This window comes from Echiichthys vipera, assembly GCF_963691815.1.
Source record: "Echiichthys vipera genome assembly, chromosome: 9".
In the NCBI taxonomy this organism is placed as follows: domain Eukaryota; kingdom Metazoa; phylum Chordata; class Actinopteri; order Perciformes; family Trachinidae; genus Echiichthys; species Echiichthys vipera.
The window spans coordinates 14,211,781-14,231,600 of NC_139834.1; the positions used below are offsets into that span (position 1 = coordinate 14,211,781).

The 19,820-nt window shown below is 40.1% G+C and overlaps 1 protein-coding gene across 5 annotated transcripts in view; it reads right to left on the bottom strand.

Annotated features, from left to right (window-relative positions):
* Positions 1 to 355: 355 nt before the first annotated feature.
* The window catches only part of znf512b (zinc finger protein 512B), a 28,705-nt gene continuing 9,240 nt past the window's right edge, over positions 356 to 19,820 (bottom strand). For 3 of the 5 annotated variants that reach the window (XM_083920349.1, XM_083920348.1, XM_083920347.1), the window contains exons 4-18: positions 17,128 to 17,207; positions 16,843 to 16,971; positions 16,338 to 16,513; positions 15,960 to 16,237; positions 15,789 to 15,860; positions 14,162 to 14,296; positions 12,891 to 13,012; positions 11,743 to 11,835; positions 8,084 to 8,182; positions 7,310 to 7,582; positions 6,816 to 7,163; positions 6,389 to 6,490; positions 6,134 to 6,196; positions 5,388 to 5,486; positions 356 to 4,276 (exon numbers count right to left, since the gene is read on the bottom strand). In XM_083920349.1, the coding sequence (XP_083776475.1) occupies positions 4,058 to 4,276; positions 5,388 to 5,486; positions 6,134 to 6,196; positions 6,389 to 6,490; positions 6,816 to 7,163; positions 7,310 to 7,582; positions 8,084 to 8,182; positions 11,743 to 11,835; positions 12,891 to 13,012; positions 14,162 to 14,296; positions 15,789 to 15,860; positions 15,960 to 16,237; positions 16,338 to 16,513; positions 16,843 to 16,971; positions 17,128 to 17,207 (2,288 nt within the window). In that variant the 3' untranslated portion in view covers positions 356 to 4,057. The remainder of the gene's footprint in view (positions 4,277 to 5,387; positions 5,487 to 6,133; positions 6,197 to 6,388; positions 6,491 to 6,815; positions 7,164 to 7,309; positions 7,583 to 8,083; positions 8,183 to 11,742; positions 11,836 to 12,890; positions 13,013 to 14,161; positions 14,297 to 15,788; positions 15,861 to 15,959; positions 16,238 to 16,337; positions 16,514 to 16,842; positions 16,972 to 17,127; positions 17,208 to 19,820) is intronic. The other 2 variants (XM_083920350.1, XM_083920351.1) reach the window with 2 other exon arrangements.

Below are 19,820 nucleotides of genomic sequence, written 5' to 3' on the forward strand. Positions count from 1 at the left end.
TTTTGTGGGGAAGGGGTTCAATTATATCATAATCATAAATATATATATATTTCTTTAACTAAACTATTGTAAAATTATACAGTAATCTTAATTAAAAGTTAGTTACTAACTAAAGTAGGTTAATACATGTAATAGATCATACATTAGAATGATGAAAGTCAGCATCAAATTGTGAAATACCTTACACAATCATAACACTCTCAAAAACCCTTCTATATATAATGAAAAATAATCATTTTATTGCTCCCTTCCATTAATTAGTGGGAGTGAGCCAGCATTCACAAAGCACAAAGACGTACTGCCTTTATTATTCGTATAGGCACACCTTTGTTTGACAACTCAAGATGTCCACGGTGAGTAAAGTATTTACATTCATTGTAGCCTATGTATAACAGACATCAATACCTGCTTAAAAGTTGATACAGTTGACACAATTTTAGTCAACAAACTTTTATTAATTAGTTGAGAGATACTAATGCACAGGTAATACAACAAGTCTGGGAGAAAAATTGTAACAGTTCAGACTCAAAGGAGGTGTTGATGCCTCCTATGTTAGGTTCTATACAGCTTAATTTCAGATATGGAAATCTTTAATACATCATTAGCCTCATTTCGTCTGTTACCTATATATCATACCAGTTATGAGCTACAACATCATCTCTTAAAACTGTCAACAGTTTCATCACAATGGAGGCAGATGCCATTTTCTGCTTCTGAAGTAGGCCTAGGTAGCATACAAAACGAACAACTGTTGTCCAAATAAAAGGGTAAAATTCTCAGGCTGTCTAAGGGGATTTCTAAGGATTAACTTTGATTTTGGAAATAACATTGCTGACAAAGGGAAGACGCTTGAGCCTGCTGTTTCCCCAGGTACAAAAGTCACACCACACACAGTCAGGGTAACTAGAAAGCTCCAACAACACTCCTATTTCAAGCCTATTTCATGGTATAGTAAGTGCACTAAATACAGAAACAAAACACACATACATATGCCTTGTTGTCCCATATTGAATAGATAATAATAAAGGACTCTCTCAATGTGTTTGTTATCGTGTACTGAAAAAGCTCAATTTATGTGCATCATCAAAATGGATAAAATAACAGTGTATGCCAACACATTGGCCTACAATGTTCTTTGTGGTCTACAAATTTTTTCAACTTTTTTTTTCTTTTTTCTTTTCAATTTCATAATATGTAAAAAGAATTTTCAAAGCAAACAAAAAAAGTAGGGGGAGTGAAAAAAGCCATACAATTTTGAGAAGACATCAATATCAAAATATCAGCAAGCCAACAAAACCAGCTAAATATTGTGTATTGCTGTACTCTCTAAAGATGTTGCAGTTAGCTCACACTGCGGGATAGATATGTTTTCCACATCATAGGAAGACAGATAGTAAAGGGTGTGATAAAATATAAAATACCCACTGTTAAAAGCAGTGCCTAACTATCATATTGCAACACCAAAGCTTGTCAGGTAAACACAGTCAATGTGACGTTATTAATGAAACGAGTAACAAGCGACTGATGAACTGATTCTGTGCCACAGCATAACACTCAACGAAAGGTGTCCTGACATCCAGTCATTACAAAGGTGCTAACTGTTTTGTACACACACACACACACACACACACACGCACGCACACACACGCACACACACGCACACACATACACACAAGGTCTGGACAACTTATATCGAAAAGGTCAGAGGACCGATCAGTGCTTGTCTAACTTATCCTCTCTGTCAGTTAAAACCTGGATAGAAGATAAAGGTCCATCCCACTAATAGAGACGGACGCATGCATAATCATCCCCACCTGAATAAACTCCATCAGTTGATTAATAATCGAGGAATTCAGCTCAAAACTTTGCTTTACAATATAAAAGGTCACGTCGTAGGGATGACACCACCTGGGACACATACATTTCAAATTCAATCTTTTTTTTTTTGAAAATGTTCTGCTGACATCAGTGCTTGATTTACATGACGACATTGACGTTTGTTGGTGCAAATTTCAGAAGACTTGCCACTAAGGAGAAAATGGTAGGATGGATGAGTGGACTCGCTGAGTTCAGGTCCTTAAGGTAGAGTGGCAAGTAAAGCACCCTTATTATCTCACCATAATAATCCCCACATCACAACTTAATCCAAAATTATCAGATTGCTATTTGGGTAATACACACAAGAGAATATAAAATAGATTTATGATCTGTCTGTTTTTTTTTGTAAGCAAGCAATTCATTATTTTTATGGACAAAGACTCCAAATATAAATCAAATATCAATGGAGTTTAAATCGTTAATATAACTGTGGTTCAAGTATCTACTTTAAACGTGTTAAAGTGAAAATATTCTCTGATTGCACACATTTTAGATTTGAAAAGTAATTTAATAATAATGGATTATTCCTTTTTAATCTGAAGCTAAATTAACTTTAAGTGGTAGAGCAGCCTTAAACTTCAACAAGACCTGTTATGGCTTTGTGTGTTGAGTCATAATTATTACAGATACTATCTAGAAAGAGTTAACCACACTGCTCAATACCCATGTAAAGACGAACTTTACTTTTCTCTATTTTTCATCAGAGTAAAATATTCCTGCTCCTGTGCTAAACAGCCACTAGGTTAGGTTGAATACTCCTGGAGTGCAAAAATACAAGAGGGGAGCGAGAGGGGTTAAGGGTTAAAGTGCAAGGCAATAACTTTTGAGCATCCAGGAATTAATTCATATACATCATTATAAGTGAATCTTCATTTGCATTTTTTTCTGTTTCATAAAAGATTATTTCCCTCAACCTCTCTATAAAAGATATTTGTTTTCTCTCCTCAGCTCTTTGATTCAAGCTAAAGCCTTTAAAATGGTGTCACATCATTTGATTGTGCTGCAATGGTGCAACAAGCTTCACATAAAGTTCATCCCTCTGTCCAACATTTAGCTCTGCCAGTCCTATTTTTGACATAATGCTTCAAGTTTTTTTTTTGTTTAAAATCAATTAAACGATGCCATATTAAGTTTTAACTTATACCTTACAGATGTAACTCAAACCATCACTTTTTTTTAGGTATTCTGCTTGTTAACTTCAGTGTAAAAGAATTGTGGAAATAATCTTTTGACACTTAATTATGGTCGTCAAAGCAGTCGTCTTTCACCGCCATGTGATGCGGATAAAATAAAAAACAACTGTCATTGAAGTGATAGCCACATAGCTGTAGGAAAAACCAAGTAGAACATGATAAACAACTGACCAACATTTTAGCTTATATGACATTTGCCTACTTGAAAAATGAAAAGTAAAAAAACAAGAACAAACAAAAAGAAATGTAAAGAAAAGTTCAAGACAGTTCACTACAGGACACACTGCAAAAATTCTGACTGCTCATGATCCAATTGGATGTGTCTGGCTTTAAAATGACAGATGGCATCATTGCTTTGAGTATATAGATATATAGATATAGATATTGTTTATGTACACAGTACAGTATATCTGTGGAAAAAATGTGAAAACACTAGCTATCATTAAATGACTTCACCATGCTAATAGAATATCCTTTTTAAAACCTCTCAAACACAACATGAATATTGTAGAGAGAATTACTCTGCATTTGTTTGGAATACTACCTCTGTTTAGAAAATGCTATCCATGTAGAAGTCTCAATTATATCTTGGATTACTACTGACACCTCTGCTGTGAGTACAGAAACTGAAATGTGTGCCTTAAAAGGGAGACAAAAGTGGAATGGAGAAATAAAACATTGCTGTTACGTGAGCGTTGCTTATAACAGTAGAACTCTGGGATTTAAAAAATCTGTACTAAATGTTTTACTTCTCAAAGGTTGATTTAACTTTCTTCTCAGAGCCAAGTCCTTGTTGAGTTAGAAAGGTCCTTTAGCTTCCTGGCACAAAATTTACAGTGAGCATCCTCTCTGGCTCCTGGGTCTACAAAAGCAGAGTTACTCTGACAATGATAGACTTTTGGGTTTTCTTCGTCCGGCGGTGGAGGGGATGGGCTGTTTTGGCCTGAATTAGCACTGTCCGCTGGGTCAGGGATCAGGGTCGGGGACTATGAAGGGGTCACGGCAGGGGTTGAGTTTTGAGTAGTGGTTGGTGGTTCAGTGTTTGTCTGGAGAGGCACAACCACATGGGGGCGCTCTTTAGGCTTGCGGCCCCTCTTCTTACCAGGGGTGGCACCGTTCCTCACCTCAGCTTTGATCCCAATGTTGTCCGGAACTTTACCCTTGCTACTGGAGACCACTTCAGTGGCTGCTGCACGAAACCAGTTCTAAGGCGATAAAACACACTGTCAAGAACATGCATATGAATAAATACATAGAGTAAATATAAATAAAGTGATATTAATATTTATTTTAGTGATAAAATACAGTATGCAGACCCAGAAGTCAAATGTCAGGGATAATGTAGCGAGCGGTTCATTATTGTGAATTGAACACCGATGAAGATGATGCAGGACCTTTGAATCACTCTGATGGGGTTTAATTCGCAATGACTGAATATACTGACACAAAATATATTTTATTGTTTAAAAAATGATCTTCCAGAATCTATGATCAGAACTGCGTCGATGTAATGAAATATGGTAATCATCAGAGTTAAACCTTGTGGGACCGCACTTTTATAGTGTGGGAAAAAGTTATTTTCTGGCAACAAAATGTATTTAGCAACCAAACAAATGTGTTACACATCCTGCATTTGAGGGAACAAGCACATCATGATGTGCTGATTTGTATAAACTTATTCCCGGAAGTTAAGTACGTTTTTGCACAACATAAGCATAACACCTTGTTATCACAAGATCTATACGGCCAGGGTTCCTTCCCACTCTTTTTTTGACAACACAGGATAGCACTTGCCCACTAAAAGTCACAATATTTAACGGTAGGCCCAAAATAGACACATTTAAATGGCTTGCTTAATATAAACTTAATTCCGAAAAGAGCGCTGCAAGTCTGTTCCGCGACTAACTTGGGAGCTGAAATGAAAAGGTTGCGTTCAGCTTCCCGTCTCGTAAGCTTGCTTGGAAGTGTTATACCATGAAACTTATCCTACAAACAAGTCGAGTGTCACACAAAATACACACAGAGGATTACGCAGGTGATCTGAGTAAGGGGTTAAAATATAATTAAAATTTAAAACATACATCATTTCCACGATATTTGGTCATTTTAATCAATTTCCAGGTGTTTCCATGACTGGAAATTTAGACTCTAAATTTCACGCTTTTCCAGGATGCATGTACTGTACTCTAAGTTCTGCAACTCAGCTGATTTTTACTGTATGTTAACAGAAATGAAAAAGCTAAGTATGAGAGAGTGTACTTTAAGTAGTAATAAATAATATAGTGGTCTGTGAATTTCACACTGGGTCTGACCCACCTGTGAGTGTGTCTTGCTGATGTGGTACTTCACACCGCTCTCTGAGCTAAATTCCTTCTGACAGATGAGACAAGTGTACTTTCCCAGTTCTCCACCACCCTGCAACACACGCACACACGCATACAGTATATAATATTTATTATACAGCTGAAAACAACGTCTATAGTAATAGATATGTGGTGATTCTGCATCCATTATCGTTAACATCTCTATGGCACTTGTTACATACCAGATTACAATCTGTAGGTATCAACAACATTTTCCTCATACCCTTTAGGTTGCACTGCACAGCAATTTTTCAACATATTGTTTTTTTCCAAATCAGGTTAGCAAAGTCTATAACATCCTTTATGGCTTTTATAAATTATTATATTTTTTTATAATTTTACCATCAAATTTCATCATACTTAGTATTCTTTTAAATGTCATTTTGGTTGTTCATATTAATTGTTGTGCTGTATTGTTTTAAGCCATTTTCTCTTTCAGAGATACAAGCAGGTTGCAGAGGCAAAGTGATTCACAAACAAACTAACAAACAAGAAGACTGATTAAATAAAAAAATAGAGGTTATGATGAGAGTATAAACAATCCTGACCTGGCTATAAAGTCAAGCATGAATATGGGTTTAAATTCTGTGGGCGTTCTGTGTGTGTGTGTGTGTGTGTGCATGTGTATTTGTTTATTACAGTATCCAGAGAGACAAACGTAATCAGGCTGGTGGCTATGCTCCAAGTAAATGTTCATACCTGGCTGCAGTTGGCAAGGTGGGCTTTTAGTCCTGATACACTGGAATAGACCGCTTCACAGTTCTGAGACAAAACCAAAATAAACACAGAGGGAACAAACTCACTCGATCCATATTTCTGTGAAATCAACAGCCTAACTGTTACAATACAGTGCTCAATATTAAGACAAATCTCTGAATCAATGTTTTGTTTATTTCAAATATGGAAAGTCCCTTTTTATATAAGGTGTCACATTAGACCAGTCAATGATCTTACTTCATTGGTACAGCAGATGAAGCCCTTCTCCTTGACTTGGTTCTTCCAGGTCTCTAATAGTTCTTGACTGAAGTTGGGGAGGCCAGGACGGGTGTAGTTTAACTACACACAAAAGAGAACATTTATATTCATTTGTATTCCAGATACTGTTGTGTATTAAAAGAGAGACTGGGGAACATATTTATGTGCTTTTCATGGAAATGTTGGCTTTGATGTGTAGCAGTGTGTCACTCTACACATGTGCTTGTGCTCCAGTCTATGAGTGTGTGTTGATTGGTGCGGATATGTCTTCTTGCAGTACAGAATGCTGCTCTGGTGGCCCCTGTGCATGTGTGTGAGATGAGTATGCATGCATTTATGTGTACTATATTTATTGAAGTTAGAATGTGGATTGTGTGTGCTTAATGCATCCACTCTTTGCACTCACCCTCTTGCTATCGGGCACTAGGTCATCCTTGATGCGGCGCTTGGTACCCCAGTCTTTGGCCAGCTCATCCTCTGCTATCTCTTGCAGGTGGAAAACTGCCACCTGAGCTGACCGGCGTCTCACTCTTCCACTGGGTGTCCGTTCAAAGTCATCCCCCTGGCTCACAGTCTGTGCTGCTTTTTCTTTGACTCGCTCCCTCTCCTTTTCCTTTTCCTTTCCCCTGTCCTTTTCCTTGGCTTCTCTTTCCTTCTCTTTAGGCAGGCCGGGTGGTGCTTTCTCCTGCCAATCCTTCTTCTCCGACTGGCTTTGCTCCTTCTTGCCTAATGATGGAGACTCCTCGGAGGCCACCTGAGGGAGCAGTAGGACACTTTTTTGGGTGGAAATGTGGGTAAACTTCGGCTAGTTACTGCAGTAAGATATACAAAAAACACTTCTAAACAGTGGGGTATAGAAAAAGGCCAATTTACTATAATAACATGTGTCTTCCATCTTACCCTCTCTTTGCCTGTGTTATTGTTGGTGTCAGTGATAATGTCCCTGTTGTTGTTGTTGTTGTTGGTGGTGGTGGTGGTGGTGGCTGTCATGATGGTGGTGACCGTTGGAGCGTGTTCAGTATGCACATGGTAGTCTCTGCCAGCCTTGGAGCGGTATGTTTTTCCACAGTGCTGGCAGAGAAACACAGGCTTCTCATCGTCAGAGCAATCTCTTCCACAACGTTTCTGGTGGTACTGGTAGCCCATCAGGCTGGAAAAGTGGGCTGAACAGCCCTGTACATGTATATTGTGTAAGGTCAGTGACAGAATGGAGACAGAATGAAAACTGGGTTAGGTTTAATGGAAGAATATTACTGCAATTGGTTAATATTACACAGTAGAGAACAGGAGGACAACAGAAGGAAACCACTCATTTTTTATTGTGAGGACATGTCACAGTAGAGTCTATTTTTTCCAGCTCTTTCTTTTCCTCTCTCAGCCTTTTGCACTCTAGTGTGAGTAATGGGAAGCAGAGTGTTGATGTAGTTTTGGGCAACATGTCAAGAACAAGCCATAGAGAAAAAAGGAGGGATAGAGGTAAGAGGAGGCAGACACGAAAAGAAGAGCCTGAGGAAAAGGGAGAAACAAAATTGAAACTGGCAGACAAGGAGAGAGGAAAATGTGAAATGAAAGACAAAAAAGTTGGACAAATGAAGGGCACAAGAAAGCATGAGCAGCAAAGAATGAGAGAAAGGAAAAGAGAAAGAGACATAGAAGGAAAGATGGAGTGCATACCTCACTAGGACACTTGATTCGTCCCATCTGTTTGAGCACTCGGCGTAGCCTTTCTCTCTCCTCGTGCTTGTCGCCCGTATGGCCTTTGCTCCCAGAGGGCTGAGGGGGATAAAACACAATGTTGCATGAGCGTGTCCCATCACAACACCTCCCCCTCGCTTCTGACTTTTTTTAAAAATGGCAAGGAAAATGTGTTTTCCATCTGAGGTTTGGTGTTCACACTGTGCCCGGATCATTAAATGATTTCATGGTGTGGCTGTTACCCAAGGCATGTTTACGACAACTGTCAAACTGGTGATTTCACTTGAGTTTTGGCTGGTGCCAAACCTGAGCCAAGACCTGAACAACAGATGGCAGGGCTGCCATGGAGAAGTGCAGGGGACTGGAGAGTCTGGATTTACTAAGGAGTCCCAATGAAGTGGACTTCATGTGTTAACACACAGAGAAGGAATGAGATAACCGAGACACAACCTGAGCTTTCATTTCAGGTAAGAAGGAGATGAGATACCGCCAGACTACTTCACTACTTCAGATAAATAAAGTTCAAGCCGCAGGTAAGAGAACAGAACCCAGCTCAGCCATTGATTTGCACTGGCAGGAGAAGAATCCATGAAACCACATCAGCATGTATTCTTAATGCCTCTCTAGGAGACAGAGAGAGCAAAAGAGCAAGCACGGAAGAAAGAGGAGTGAGAGTAGAAGCAGCAGTATCACAGCAGCAGCAACATCAAGGTCAAACTCAGTAGGTGACCCCTGTCCTTCTGTCAGCCCTCTGTGTTTTCCCAAACTGCACTGGGGCTTTGCCACGTGATCTGACTGACAACACAGTGGACTCGGGTTAGTGCAAACGCCAAATTAAATTAAACATCACAGCACCGTTTATGGAAGACTGAAGTGCAAACTGCTTCACATAGAAATGAGAGAAAATACAAAAGAGATTCAACACAAATAGTAATACAACCAGCAACATTAACAAAAACCACACTAATAACAAAAATAGTAGAAAAAGAAAGAAGAAAAAAAACAGTAAAATATCTTTTTGCTGTTCCAATTATATAAACATATTTCTATACCTATATAAAGATAATGTACCAACTGATTGGAATACAATATCTCAATGAATTTACATAAACAGCACCTCCGTATATAAGTATGTCCTCAGATGACCAAGCCTTTCAGTGCATGCTGTGTACTGTGGCTGCATAAAGGACACCTAGCATAACAGTCTATACAAAGAAAAAACTTTTTTGTCCTGTCAAAGAAATAAAGGAACTAGGAATTGGTAGCTCAGTCCATGTGGACTTGGCTTAGTAACCGGCGGGTTGCCAGATCAAGTCCGTGTATGGAGTGTGGACTAGTAGCTGGAGAGGTGCCAGTGGCGTGTATGTGTGTGTGTGTGTGTGTAATGTATGAAATGAAAAAAAGACGTTAAAAATATAATAAAATAATTATAAATAGAATATGACTTCATCTTCTTTCTTTTTGTTACATTTGAATGGCATTAACAATACTTTACATAGGAATATAAAAAATGTATCATCAACAACAATAAATAGCCTGATTGGTAACTAAATACATCATAGTTGAAAAGCACATAACTTGCTGCAAAACAATAAACACATTTCAACCTAAATGCTCAGGGGGCTAAGAGCATGTCTTGGTTGGATTCTGAGATTATGAGTAAAGAGCAATCTCTGTCTTGTCTTTGATTTTTGAGTTTGCTGCTGTTTAATGTTGTCTTGTAGAAAGAAAAGAGAAAAGAAAACAGAACAACACAAGTCAAATCTGCAAATGATGAAAGCTTCTTTAATCAGCAGCTACTTGAGTCTAGAACACAATCACAGACGGCAGAGCTAGTCACAAAAGTCTTAATTAACTCATCTGAAAAATGTTGAAGAAAAGTAGTTTGCTGCAGAAGAGTACCGGATGAAATCTTTGCATATCTTAGTTTTTACACGCACATACGCACGCACGCACGCACGCACGCACGCACGCACGCACGCACGCACGCACGCACACACACACACACACACACACACACACACACACACACACACACACACACACACACACACACACACACACACACACACACACACACACACACACACACACACACACACACACACACACACACACACACACACACACACACACACACACACACACACACACACACACACACACACACACACACACACACACACACACACACACACACACACACACACACACACACACACACACACACACACACACACACACACACACACACACACACACACACACACACACACACTCTCTGCTGGACTGGAATGCAGCCAATAAGGTCAGGCACAACAGGTCCAGACTGAAGATAAATGGCACTATCAAACTGTTTAACTTGGCTGACACAGATGGCACAGCCATCTATCATCCCTATTATATCCTATCGGAAAGTGGGCTCACACAAGAAGACAAACATACATGCTACAAGGGTTAGTGCACATGCATTCATTAATCTTTTATGATACTTTTTGAAACAGGCGGTGTTGAATTATTCAGCAAACTTCATAGCAGTACCATTGCTCTAATGCAGAGGTGTCATGATAATATCTTAATGAACTCTCTGCTGTCAGAGTTAAGACGGCTGCAGAAGAAAATGTGAGCACTTCAAGGACAAGAATACCAATCATCATCACCAGTTTAAATGTATGATCGCTTAGATTTTTAGAGAGAGGCATAAAAGCTGACAATGAATATACGGTATATGCGACAGATAAAATATATATCATGGTAAAGACGTGTTTTTGTCAACTGTGGATGCATACCCACAAGTGTAGATATGGACATGCAGGACATCCAACACAGTGAAAGCTGACACTAGCAGTACTGTATGGTGAATTTCCATACATAGGTCACAAGTGTAAGTCTGCGTTTGAATGTGTGTAGTACTTTGTTGTGGTGTCTGATAACTAACTACCCTGTTCAGTATGTTAAAGTGGGCATCACCAAATGGTGGTCAATGGTGGACCAATTTCTGATGAATTAATGCAAATAAATACTAATCCTGGCAGCTAAGAGAGATGTGACAGAGGTGATAGTATGCTACCTTCTGGCTACAGACTGTCTACGACTGTATTCCAAGGTCTAACCAAAGTAGCACAACACACTTGAACATGTTGATTTACAGCTGTGAGGAAGCTTTCTTCTCTATGAACATTATTAAAACCAAGTATCTTTCCAGGCTTATCAATGGGCACCTACACATGCGCATGAGAATGACACAAATTCAAATCCAAGCCAAGATTAAAACTACTAGCAGTACTGTCACAGGCCCTTTCTCTCACTAGGAAACTAAGTAGAAAACATGTTAAACAATAAAGACAAAATGGGCTGCTCAAAGCTCTGTTTGCACTTTTTCTAAAGGAGGCACTTTTAATTCATTTTATTTCGAAGGTTCTGTCTCGTATTCTTTTACTTCAATGTGTTCAATTTGACATCATGTTAAAAGTATCCTACTTTGAAAATTGACGATAAATATTGTTGAAGCGATATGGAAATACACGTCAACTACCAACTCAACCTCTTTGAATATTATTGAATAACTCTGGTCTAAAGTAAGCTTTTAGAATGACATGATCATATGTGTGTACATGTGTGTGCCTCTGTGGATGTACCTTGGTGCTGTGTTCAGCCATGGTGTGGTAGTTGAGGCCGGCCTTGGACCTGAACTGTTTGTGGCACTGCTGGCACTTCATGGCATCCTGGAGCTACAGGGGTAAAGGCCATACAGAGGATCAAATAACATTTCTATGAAAGGAAACTATCAAGTAACCCATTGTGGCAGGCCCATACTCTTTATTGGATGTATCAATATAGCAACATTTCATCTGTAACCTAATAGAGATTGTTATTAGTGCACAATTTTGGTCACACAAAGGAATAAAATGTTCACTTTAATAGATTACTCTCTTCGCCTCAGTATTGATTTGGAGACAGAGGTGTTTTGATGGTGAGTGACCCACTGTTAATGTTGTGATTCTGTTATTGCTTTACGGTAGACTGTCACTTTAATAGAGTCACACGGGCCACTGGGCCAAGGAACTATTAAAATGGTTGTAGGAACATGTCTCTCTGAGGGTCTACTGCATCACTCCAGCTGGTTTGTCCTCAGGAAAACTCAATATAATGTATTTGGATGAACTTCTTCCGTGCTTCCCCCTTACCTTGTTTATAACTGCTATTGACCACAATTGTGTGCAATGTAAACAAACCGCAGGAGGGCACAGTGCTCTTTCCCTTGATCCATTTTCAACTGATATTAGCTTATATATCAGAGTACATGAGAAAATGGGTTGACATTACTGTACTGAGATACTGCCTGATGTTATTCCGACAGCCTTCCAATTAATATCATTACTGTAAAGGCTCCCTGGACTCTGCACAATGGAGTCCTCAGGGAGAAGTATCTAATAACAATGCAGTCAAAGTTTTAATCTAATGTGGAATTTACAGATCTTACAGAGCTTTATTTCATACTCAGAAAGAAAAAAATAACGTGTGGTTCACAAAAGGTTTGACAATACTGTATGTAAACTGTGTTTTGTTGATATAATTTATAGATTCCACAGGCACTGACTCTATGGCAGCAGACAGGCTCCTCCAGAAGCAAATGTAAAAGCAAGCTTGTACTGTAATGTTTGTCTTGGAATTGACTTGTCTGATAGGAAAATATTTAATTTTGTTTTACAGCAAGCTCTATCAGAAGCTGTGAGAGAACACCCACCCGCTCCCTGTCTGATGGACAGCTGTATTTCCTACTGACCTTCTGGCAAATCTCCATGTGTTTCTTGAGGCCATGGATTGTTTTCCTGGTGACGATGGAGCAAGTGGGACACACCACTTCACCTCGCTCGTGGATTGCTCGCTGCCATTGGGTGTCAGCACCTTAGAAACATGTGGAAACAGTATTACTCTGTCAGATAGCCAATCAAATTTTACTGGCATGGTCTCCTTATGGGTATTCCATTTCCATTTGAGTACTTAGAATTCTTTATTAGTATTAGTATTGTTTTCTTGTCTTACAGTTTCATTGTTAGCAAGTGATAATATATAATGATATAAAATAATTGCTGATGGGGTGATTTCCGAACGCTTAACCTAAAAAGAAGTTCTTGATAATGTGAAATGTTTTTTTTTGTAGTCAGAACCAGGACACTGCATATCATATGTATAAAATTCAGTGAGGGAAATTCACGGTGACCAAGACGGCCATGGCTGTGAGGTAAGCACTCGGCCATTTTATGACTCTCCCTGTAGTTTACAATCTATCTCAGTTTGGCCCAAGATGTCAGCATTTGAACCATAAACCCCACCAGGGCATCCAGTAGGTATTAGATGTCATCTTTAATTATACGTTATTATACTTCAGAATGTGCGCATTGGCCATTTAAAACTGTACAGAATGGTACAGAAATCGGTGCTAGAGGCTTTCGTCATTCTTAGGATGAATATCACAGAAGTGCTGTAACAATTAGTTGATTAATCCATTAGCTGATTGGCAGAACATAGAACTAGAACTATTTAAATGACAAATTAATAATTTAAGTGATTTAAAACATTAATTGGCCCTAATTCTCAAACGTCAGGATTTGTTGTTCGGTTTTATACCACTGTTATTGCATATATTTGGAGTTTGGACTGTTTGACAAAACAACAACAATAATTTGAAGACATCACATCGTGTTCCAAGGAAAATTGTGGAAGACACTTTTTCACTATTTTCTGACATTTTATATACTTTTACATGGTCGATTAATGAGTTGACAAAAAAAGTAATATTAATCAAAAATGAAAATAAGCATGGGCTTGTAGTCCAATATCACTATTTTATGATGTTTATTATGTATTCTATTTAGATAGAGGATCTAAAAAGTTGCCCCCTGACCCTGAGCTTTTGTTGTTTTAAAGAAAAACAACAATATTGTTGTTGTCATATTTGCACTGGTAACATTTTTGAATGATACCAAGATCTATAGCTCTACATTTCTATGGGTGAATTCATTGATTATTAAAAAAAATGATATAGGTGTTCACCAGAGCTGGTTGTAGCTGGATCTTTCTTGGAGGACTGACTTGAAGTAGGTCTTCTCTGGGGCTCCTCACCAAACCCACTCCCTTCTGATCTCTTTGCACGACCCGCCTTCAGCTTCTCTTCCACCTTAGTCATACCTAGAATACGCACACGTAGACATACAGCCGTGGTAGTAATTAATACTCCCATTGAACGTATTCGAGGTAAAGTGAGAGATATAAGCAGAGAGGGACAGACCGAGGACAACGCTGAACAAGAGAAATGCTAATAAAAGGAAAATTGATACTGGTTATAAAAAAAATGATAAAGAAAAAAAAGGAGGCTGTTTTAAGTTATACTGGATCAGTGACACGTGGACTGAAAGAGAGCAAGAGAGAGCAGTCCTGCAAACAGTGGATGGATTGTTTGATAAGTAATGATAAGTGTCTTCTGCCCTGTTTCTGCTATATGAGTCACAGAACATTTTCAGCATATGAATGAGACAGAAAGAGAGAGAGATACTGGAAAAGCTGCGTGCGTATGATGTGTGCTTGGTGTTTCAGTAAATGATTCAGTAAGTCGGTTGGAAACACCTCTACAGTTGTCACATTAGCACTGTTGAAAGACCAGCACTATTGATTGGCAGCAGTAGGGATGATTCATAATCACTCACAGAGCCAATCGAACAATGTTTTAAAGTTCTTTTGAACTAGCTCGTAACCCAAAATACTCATAACTTTCTTCAAACAGTGGTAAATACTGTATGTTTCCATTTTTCAGTGAAACATCAACCTGCAGCCTGCTGTGTTGTCAGTAATAAGTGATACATCAACCAGCTCATAGAAACAATCTCTTCTCAGCAACGTCATTTATTACTTACTAGAGGGGAATTTCTGTATTTTTAAACCTGGACCCTATTTCCACATGTATTTGTATCAGTGACTAATAGGAACGATTTTTGAAAATGGTCCAGCATAAGCGAGAGTGCTGCAGCTGCGAACCTGGCTGCAATGTAATTGCACGGGGCAATAATAACTGCCAACGTACGTCCACTAAATGTGCTTGTTTTTGCCACTGACGGACTCAGGTTGTTATAATAAGTGTTGGAAAGATGGACTGCAAGGCACAGTGTATCTAGAGTACTAGGATCCATTTGTAGCACAACTAGCTAAAGCTTCAGCCTATCCGTATCCAGAGGTAACGTTAGTCTATGAAGGCTGCATAAAATGTAGCTTGACATTCTGTTGTCAAAATTTGGAAATGCACAAACACAAGTCATTATTTTTTATTAAAAACCCTGCAAGATTTTAAAGTGAGATTTCATAATGACACATAATGTAGTCAGACACTTAGGATAATCTGAGCAGTCAATGTCAGTGGAAAAAAAAAAAGACTTTTAGTGGACGCATATTGATGGTGCGCAGTTGCCTCGTCTAATTTTTTTGCAGCCTGTTTCGCAGCAGCTGGACTGCAATGCTCTCTCTCAATTCTGGACTTATTTCAAAAAACGTTGTTTCCATCATTCACTTAGACACAATATAGCCCCTTTAATATCACACACACAGGAGATTACTCCACAAACCTGTTTGATTCTTATGGGCCAGTGCGAATGAAGTGGAGAGGTGAAGTGAGATACATTTTGACATTTACCTTTCAATCCAAATGTTCCAGATATAGAAGGCTGCTCTCCAGTAAATTTCTTAGGTGTTTTCTGCTTCCGTCCTGGCTCAAGAGAAAATCACAGAGCAAGAACTGGTCATACAAAGACAAGCATATAATGATAACATGCAAGCCATTACAAAAGATTTGTTGTAATCTTACTGTGCCTCATTCGCTCTGGGTCTTCATCAGGGAAAGAAGGGGGAAGGCTGTCCCCGTCACTTTCACTGTCCTCCGCATTAGACGACGTGCTGTGGGAGTGATGGGACTGAGGCTGGACTGGCTGGGACTGGTGGATCTGCTGTGAAGGCTGGCTGTGACTGTGCTGTTTCCTCTCACTCTTCTGGTGGGCCAGCTCCCCGTTCTGAGAGGGCGCGGACACCTCCTGGGTCTTTTTCACTTTGAAGAACATCGGAGAGGGGGGACTGTTCTCCATGGGCCTGAATTCATAGACAGTTTTGGGCAGTCAGCATTATGACGATACTAACACCATTATGTGGGTCAGTGCGGGTGGGAGTTTGAGCTTTAAATCCCAGTCACCTTTTCTTGGTGTTGGACTTGACAGAGGCCTTTTGAAGCTTAGGATGCTCTTCCTTGGGCTCCATACTAACCCTGTCTGGGTGGTTCCACAGCTTGTGCTTCTGCAGGCGCACCTTTGTTGCAAACACTGCCTCACAGTAGGGACAGCCATGACTCAGCTTCTCAGCTACAGTGGCCTGGTACAAACACAGACATGAGGATAGGGGATTTAGAGTGATCTCCCTCTCTCTGCGCAGAATAAAATGACAGTGGGTTGCTGTGATAGAAGCATTCAGGTGACTAATCACAGGTTCTTGAAACAGCCATGTATGGTCATAATCGCTAAATATTTAAGGTGTGAGCATTACAAATTATCTGGAAGTTTCCACTCTGATTTAAACTAGCTTTGCGGTAATTACCATAAACTGTGATTGTCCTTCCTTTGAAATCTTTCTGCAATCCACTGTTAAAGACTACTCTGAAGCATTAGCCGCATAACAGGAAAGAACAGAGGTTAGTGACTCACCCCCTGGCAGCGTTGATAGTGGTACTTGACGCCATAGATGCTGGGAAACTCTAACCAGCAGCCTGAACATGGACACTTAACCCTGGAGCGGCGCTTAAACTCTTCCTTCCATTGTACTATCATATGGGCCTGCTCAGGGGTGAGGAAGAGAGAGTTCAATACATGTAAGGATTATCGCTATACTGTACTGTATATCGTGCATATTCATGGCGAGCTGCCTTCTCTGTGTAGGGAAAAAATAAAGCCCACTTCAAACACCCACTCTGTTCAAAGAGAGATACTCACAGGGATGCTCCTTAGTTCCTGAACTTCTGCTTTAGGGCGACCTTTCCTCTTCCCCTCTGCTGGCTCATCACATACCGGACCTGGTAAAATGAGAGAGAAAACCATTTCTGAGATAGCACGGAGTACAGCAAGTGCTACATTAATTACACCTTAATATTAACACCTCTTTCACTTGAGTAAAATGCATTTTTCAAACCTCCCAAATCCCTGAATCCACTCGCGTTAAAACCAAATATGGACATGAACAAATACAGACAAATACAGCTATGGTGATGGGTTTGAATACGGAAAAGGGTTAAGATGTTTGGTATGATTGTCAGATAAACAAAAGAGAGAGAGAGAGAGAGAGAGAGAGAGAGAGGGCAGTGTGGGTAAAGGCCTTCTGTTGAGCCAAAAAGATCAGCTATAAATCGCTAGCGCTTGTGTGAACCTCTGACACAGCACACGGCTAATCGACTGCCTCAGCTCTATCTCTGCTCCCCATTGCTCCCTTCCTCCATCTCTCATACTGCCGCTTCTCTCTTTTATCACTTCATATCTCACTTTTCCTCCGCAAACCCTTCCCGATTTTTCTCCTTGCGAACTTCCGAGGACAGGCGGTGAACTGGTTTGTTACTGCTCTCTCTCCTCTCTGCATTATCATACACACACTCTATTTCCTTCATACAGTGCTACTTGCTCGAGAGAGGGAGGGAAGATGGAGAGAGGCGAGAGTGAGCATAAGCATGTGGAGGTTGGGGGGTGGGGGGTGCTGAGGGAGAGAGGAGAGAATTGCAGAGGCAGACTTCTTCCTCTGACCAAGCAGAATACTGAATGACAGTGCTGCAGGTAGGAGCTGAGGCGGTACTCTGCTCTTCAGAATGATATATCTTTTACAAGTGCTCTCAACTCCCCTGCATTGATCTGGAAAGACCGGACAGTGGCAGCAGAAACAAGTCAAGCAGGAGACAGAGGTGCTGGTCGAGCCAATTGAGTCATATCAGATCTCGAAAATGTCAAAGGGAAACTACTTAAAGTAGAGATGATATTTATCTGTTGTGAAGTGGAATGCAGCACTGGTCTTCGTTGACTCCCTTTTGAATCTGTTTCACATCCCCATGCTGGGGAACATGACAATGTGTCTGCTAACTGCTTTCTTCTCGTGCAAACTCATAGACAAGCAGCGACGGGATGCACACATGCCTAGTGCAGCTCATTTGTAGCAGATCCCAAACTGGATCAGAGGACTCTGTGTGCCTACCAGGATTATAGAAATGGTTGGAGGATTTTTCATCAAATAAATTAAATGGCTTCCTGCCATCATTGCTCATACAATAAACAGCTCATGTCAGCAAAAAGATGGCCTTAAAACCAAAAAACATCTCCCTATTTTAGTGATGTTAATGTGTATAAAAACACAACCTACCATGACGTCCCCTTCTCATTTCACTGTTCTATTACACAATATCAACTTTCGCCTGTTCCCTCATTTGTCTTCTTTTTGTTTCTCACTCTTTCGCACAGGCACAAACACAGGCTGTCGGATTATATGTAATCTTTTACTTCAGACTCACAATAATAAGGTAGAAAGAAAATAAGGTAAGGCTGAATGAGATTGAATGAAAAGTAGCACAACATTGCTGGCTGTGTTTTAGAAGTTCATGACACAAGGTGCAAACACACTCACACTAATGCACACAAACAAGTACACAAAACCATTACCAGTGTGTGTGAGTGTGAAGTGTGTGCATAGATATGAGTGTATTAATATTCTCCAGGCAACAGAGCATTTCTCTATTAGCTGTCTGGGTAGCAGCTGGGGAGGTGATGCAGTCGGCGGTGCAGCTCTTTTGCTGAGGAGGAAATTGAGCATGCATTCTAATTCCTGTCTTAGAAAATAAAGGTCTTGTAAAAGAAAGGCATAATTAATGAATTCTGCTCTTGGGAAAGATATGTTCTGGTTGCTATGGGATTACGATCCACTTGTCTTAGTTACCGCTATCAGAGGCCTCTTTCCAGCAAGTAGAACAATTGGCCCACATACATAGGGCTCCAATGGCATGTATGTACACAACGAGCCAACAAGGAACCGCAGGTGCAAACTTAACTGTAAAAACGATACAACAGCAGACTCCTTGGGTGAAATATGGAACAAAATAAAATGTGTTCACTATATTTTTCTTTTCTTCGCTTTGCTTGAGTACGGGTTGCATGCTCTGGTGCTCAGCAATCACAACCATTGTCTTGGTATGGAACAAAGCAGGACCATTGTGTCAAATCTAAATCCCAGTTCTCAGGCACAGGCCACAGGGATAAAACAGCTGTTCAACTAATGTCAGAGTATGACTCGCTCCCAGCTGTCTGCAACTGTTGCTCCACTCTGGTTAACCCTGACGGTAGATAGAAGAAGAGAAGAGAAGAGAAGAGAAGAGAAGAGAAGAGAAGAGAAGAGAAGAAAGGAGAAGAGAAGAGAAGAGAAGAGAAGAGAAGAGAAGAGAAGAGAAGAGAAGAGAAGAGAAGAGAAGAGAAGAGAAGAGAAGAGAACAGAAGAGAACAGAAGAGAAGAGAACAGAAGAGAACAGAAGAGAAGAGAAGAGCCAGGACCCAGGAGTGCTGGCAGCTGCCTAATGATCTCAAATAACCTCTGAGTTCTCCTAGCTACGCCGGCAACTGCTCCCCCTGAGTGCAAGGGTGCACACATTACCCACAAACAC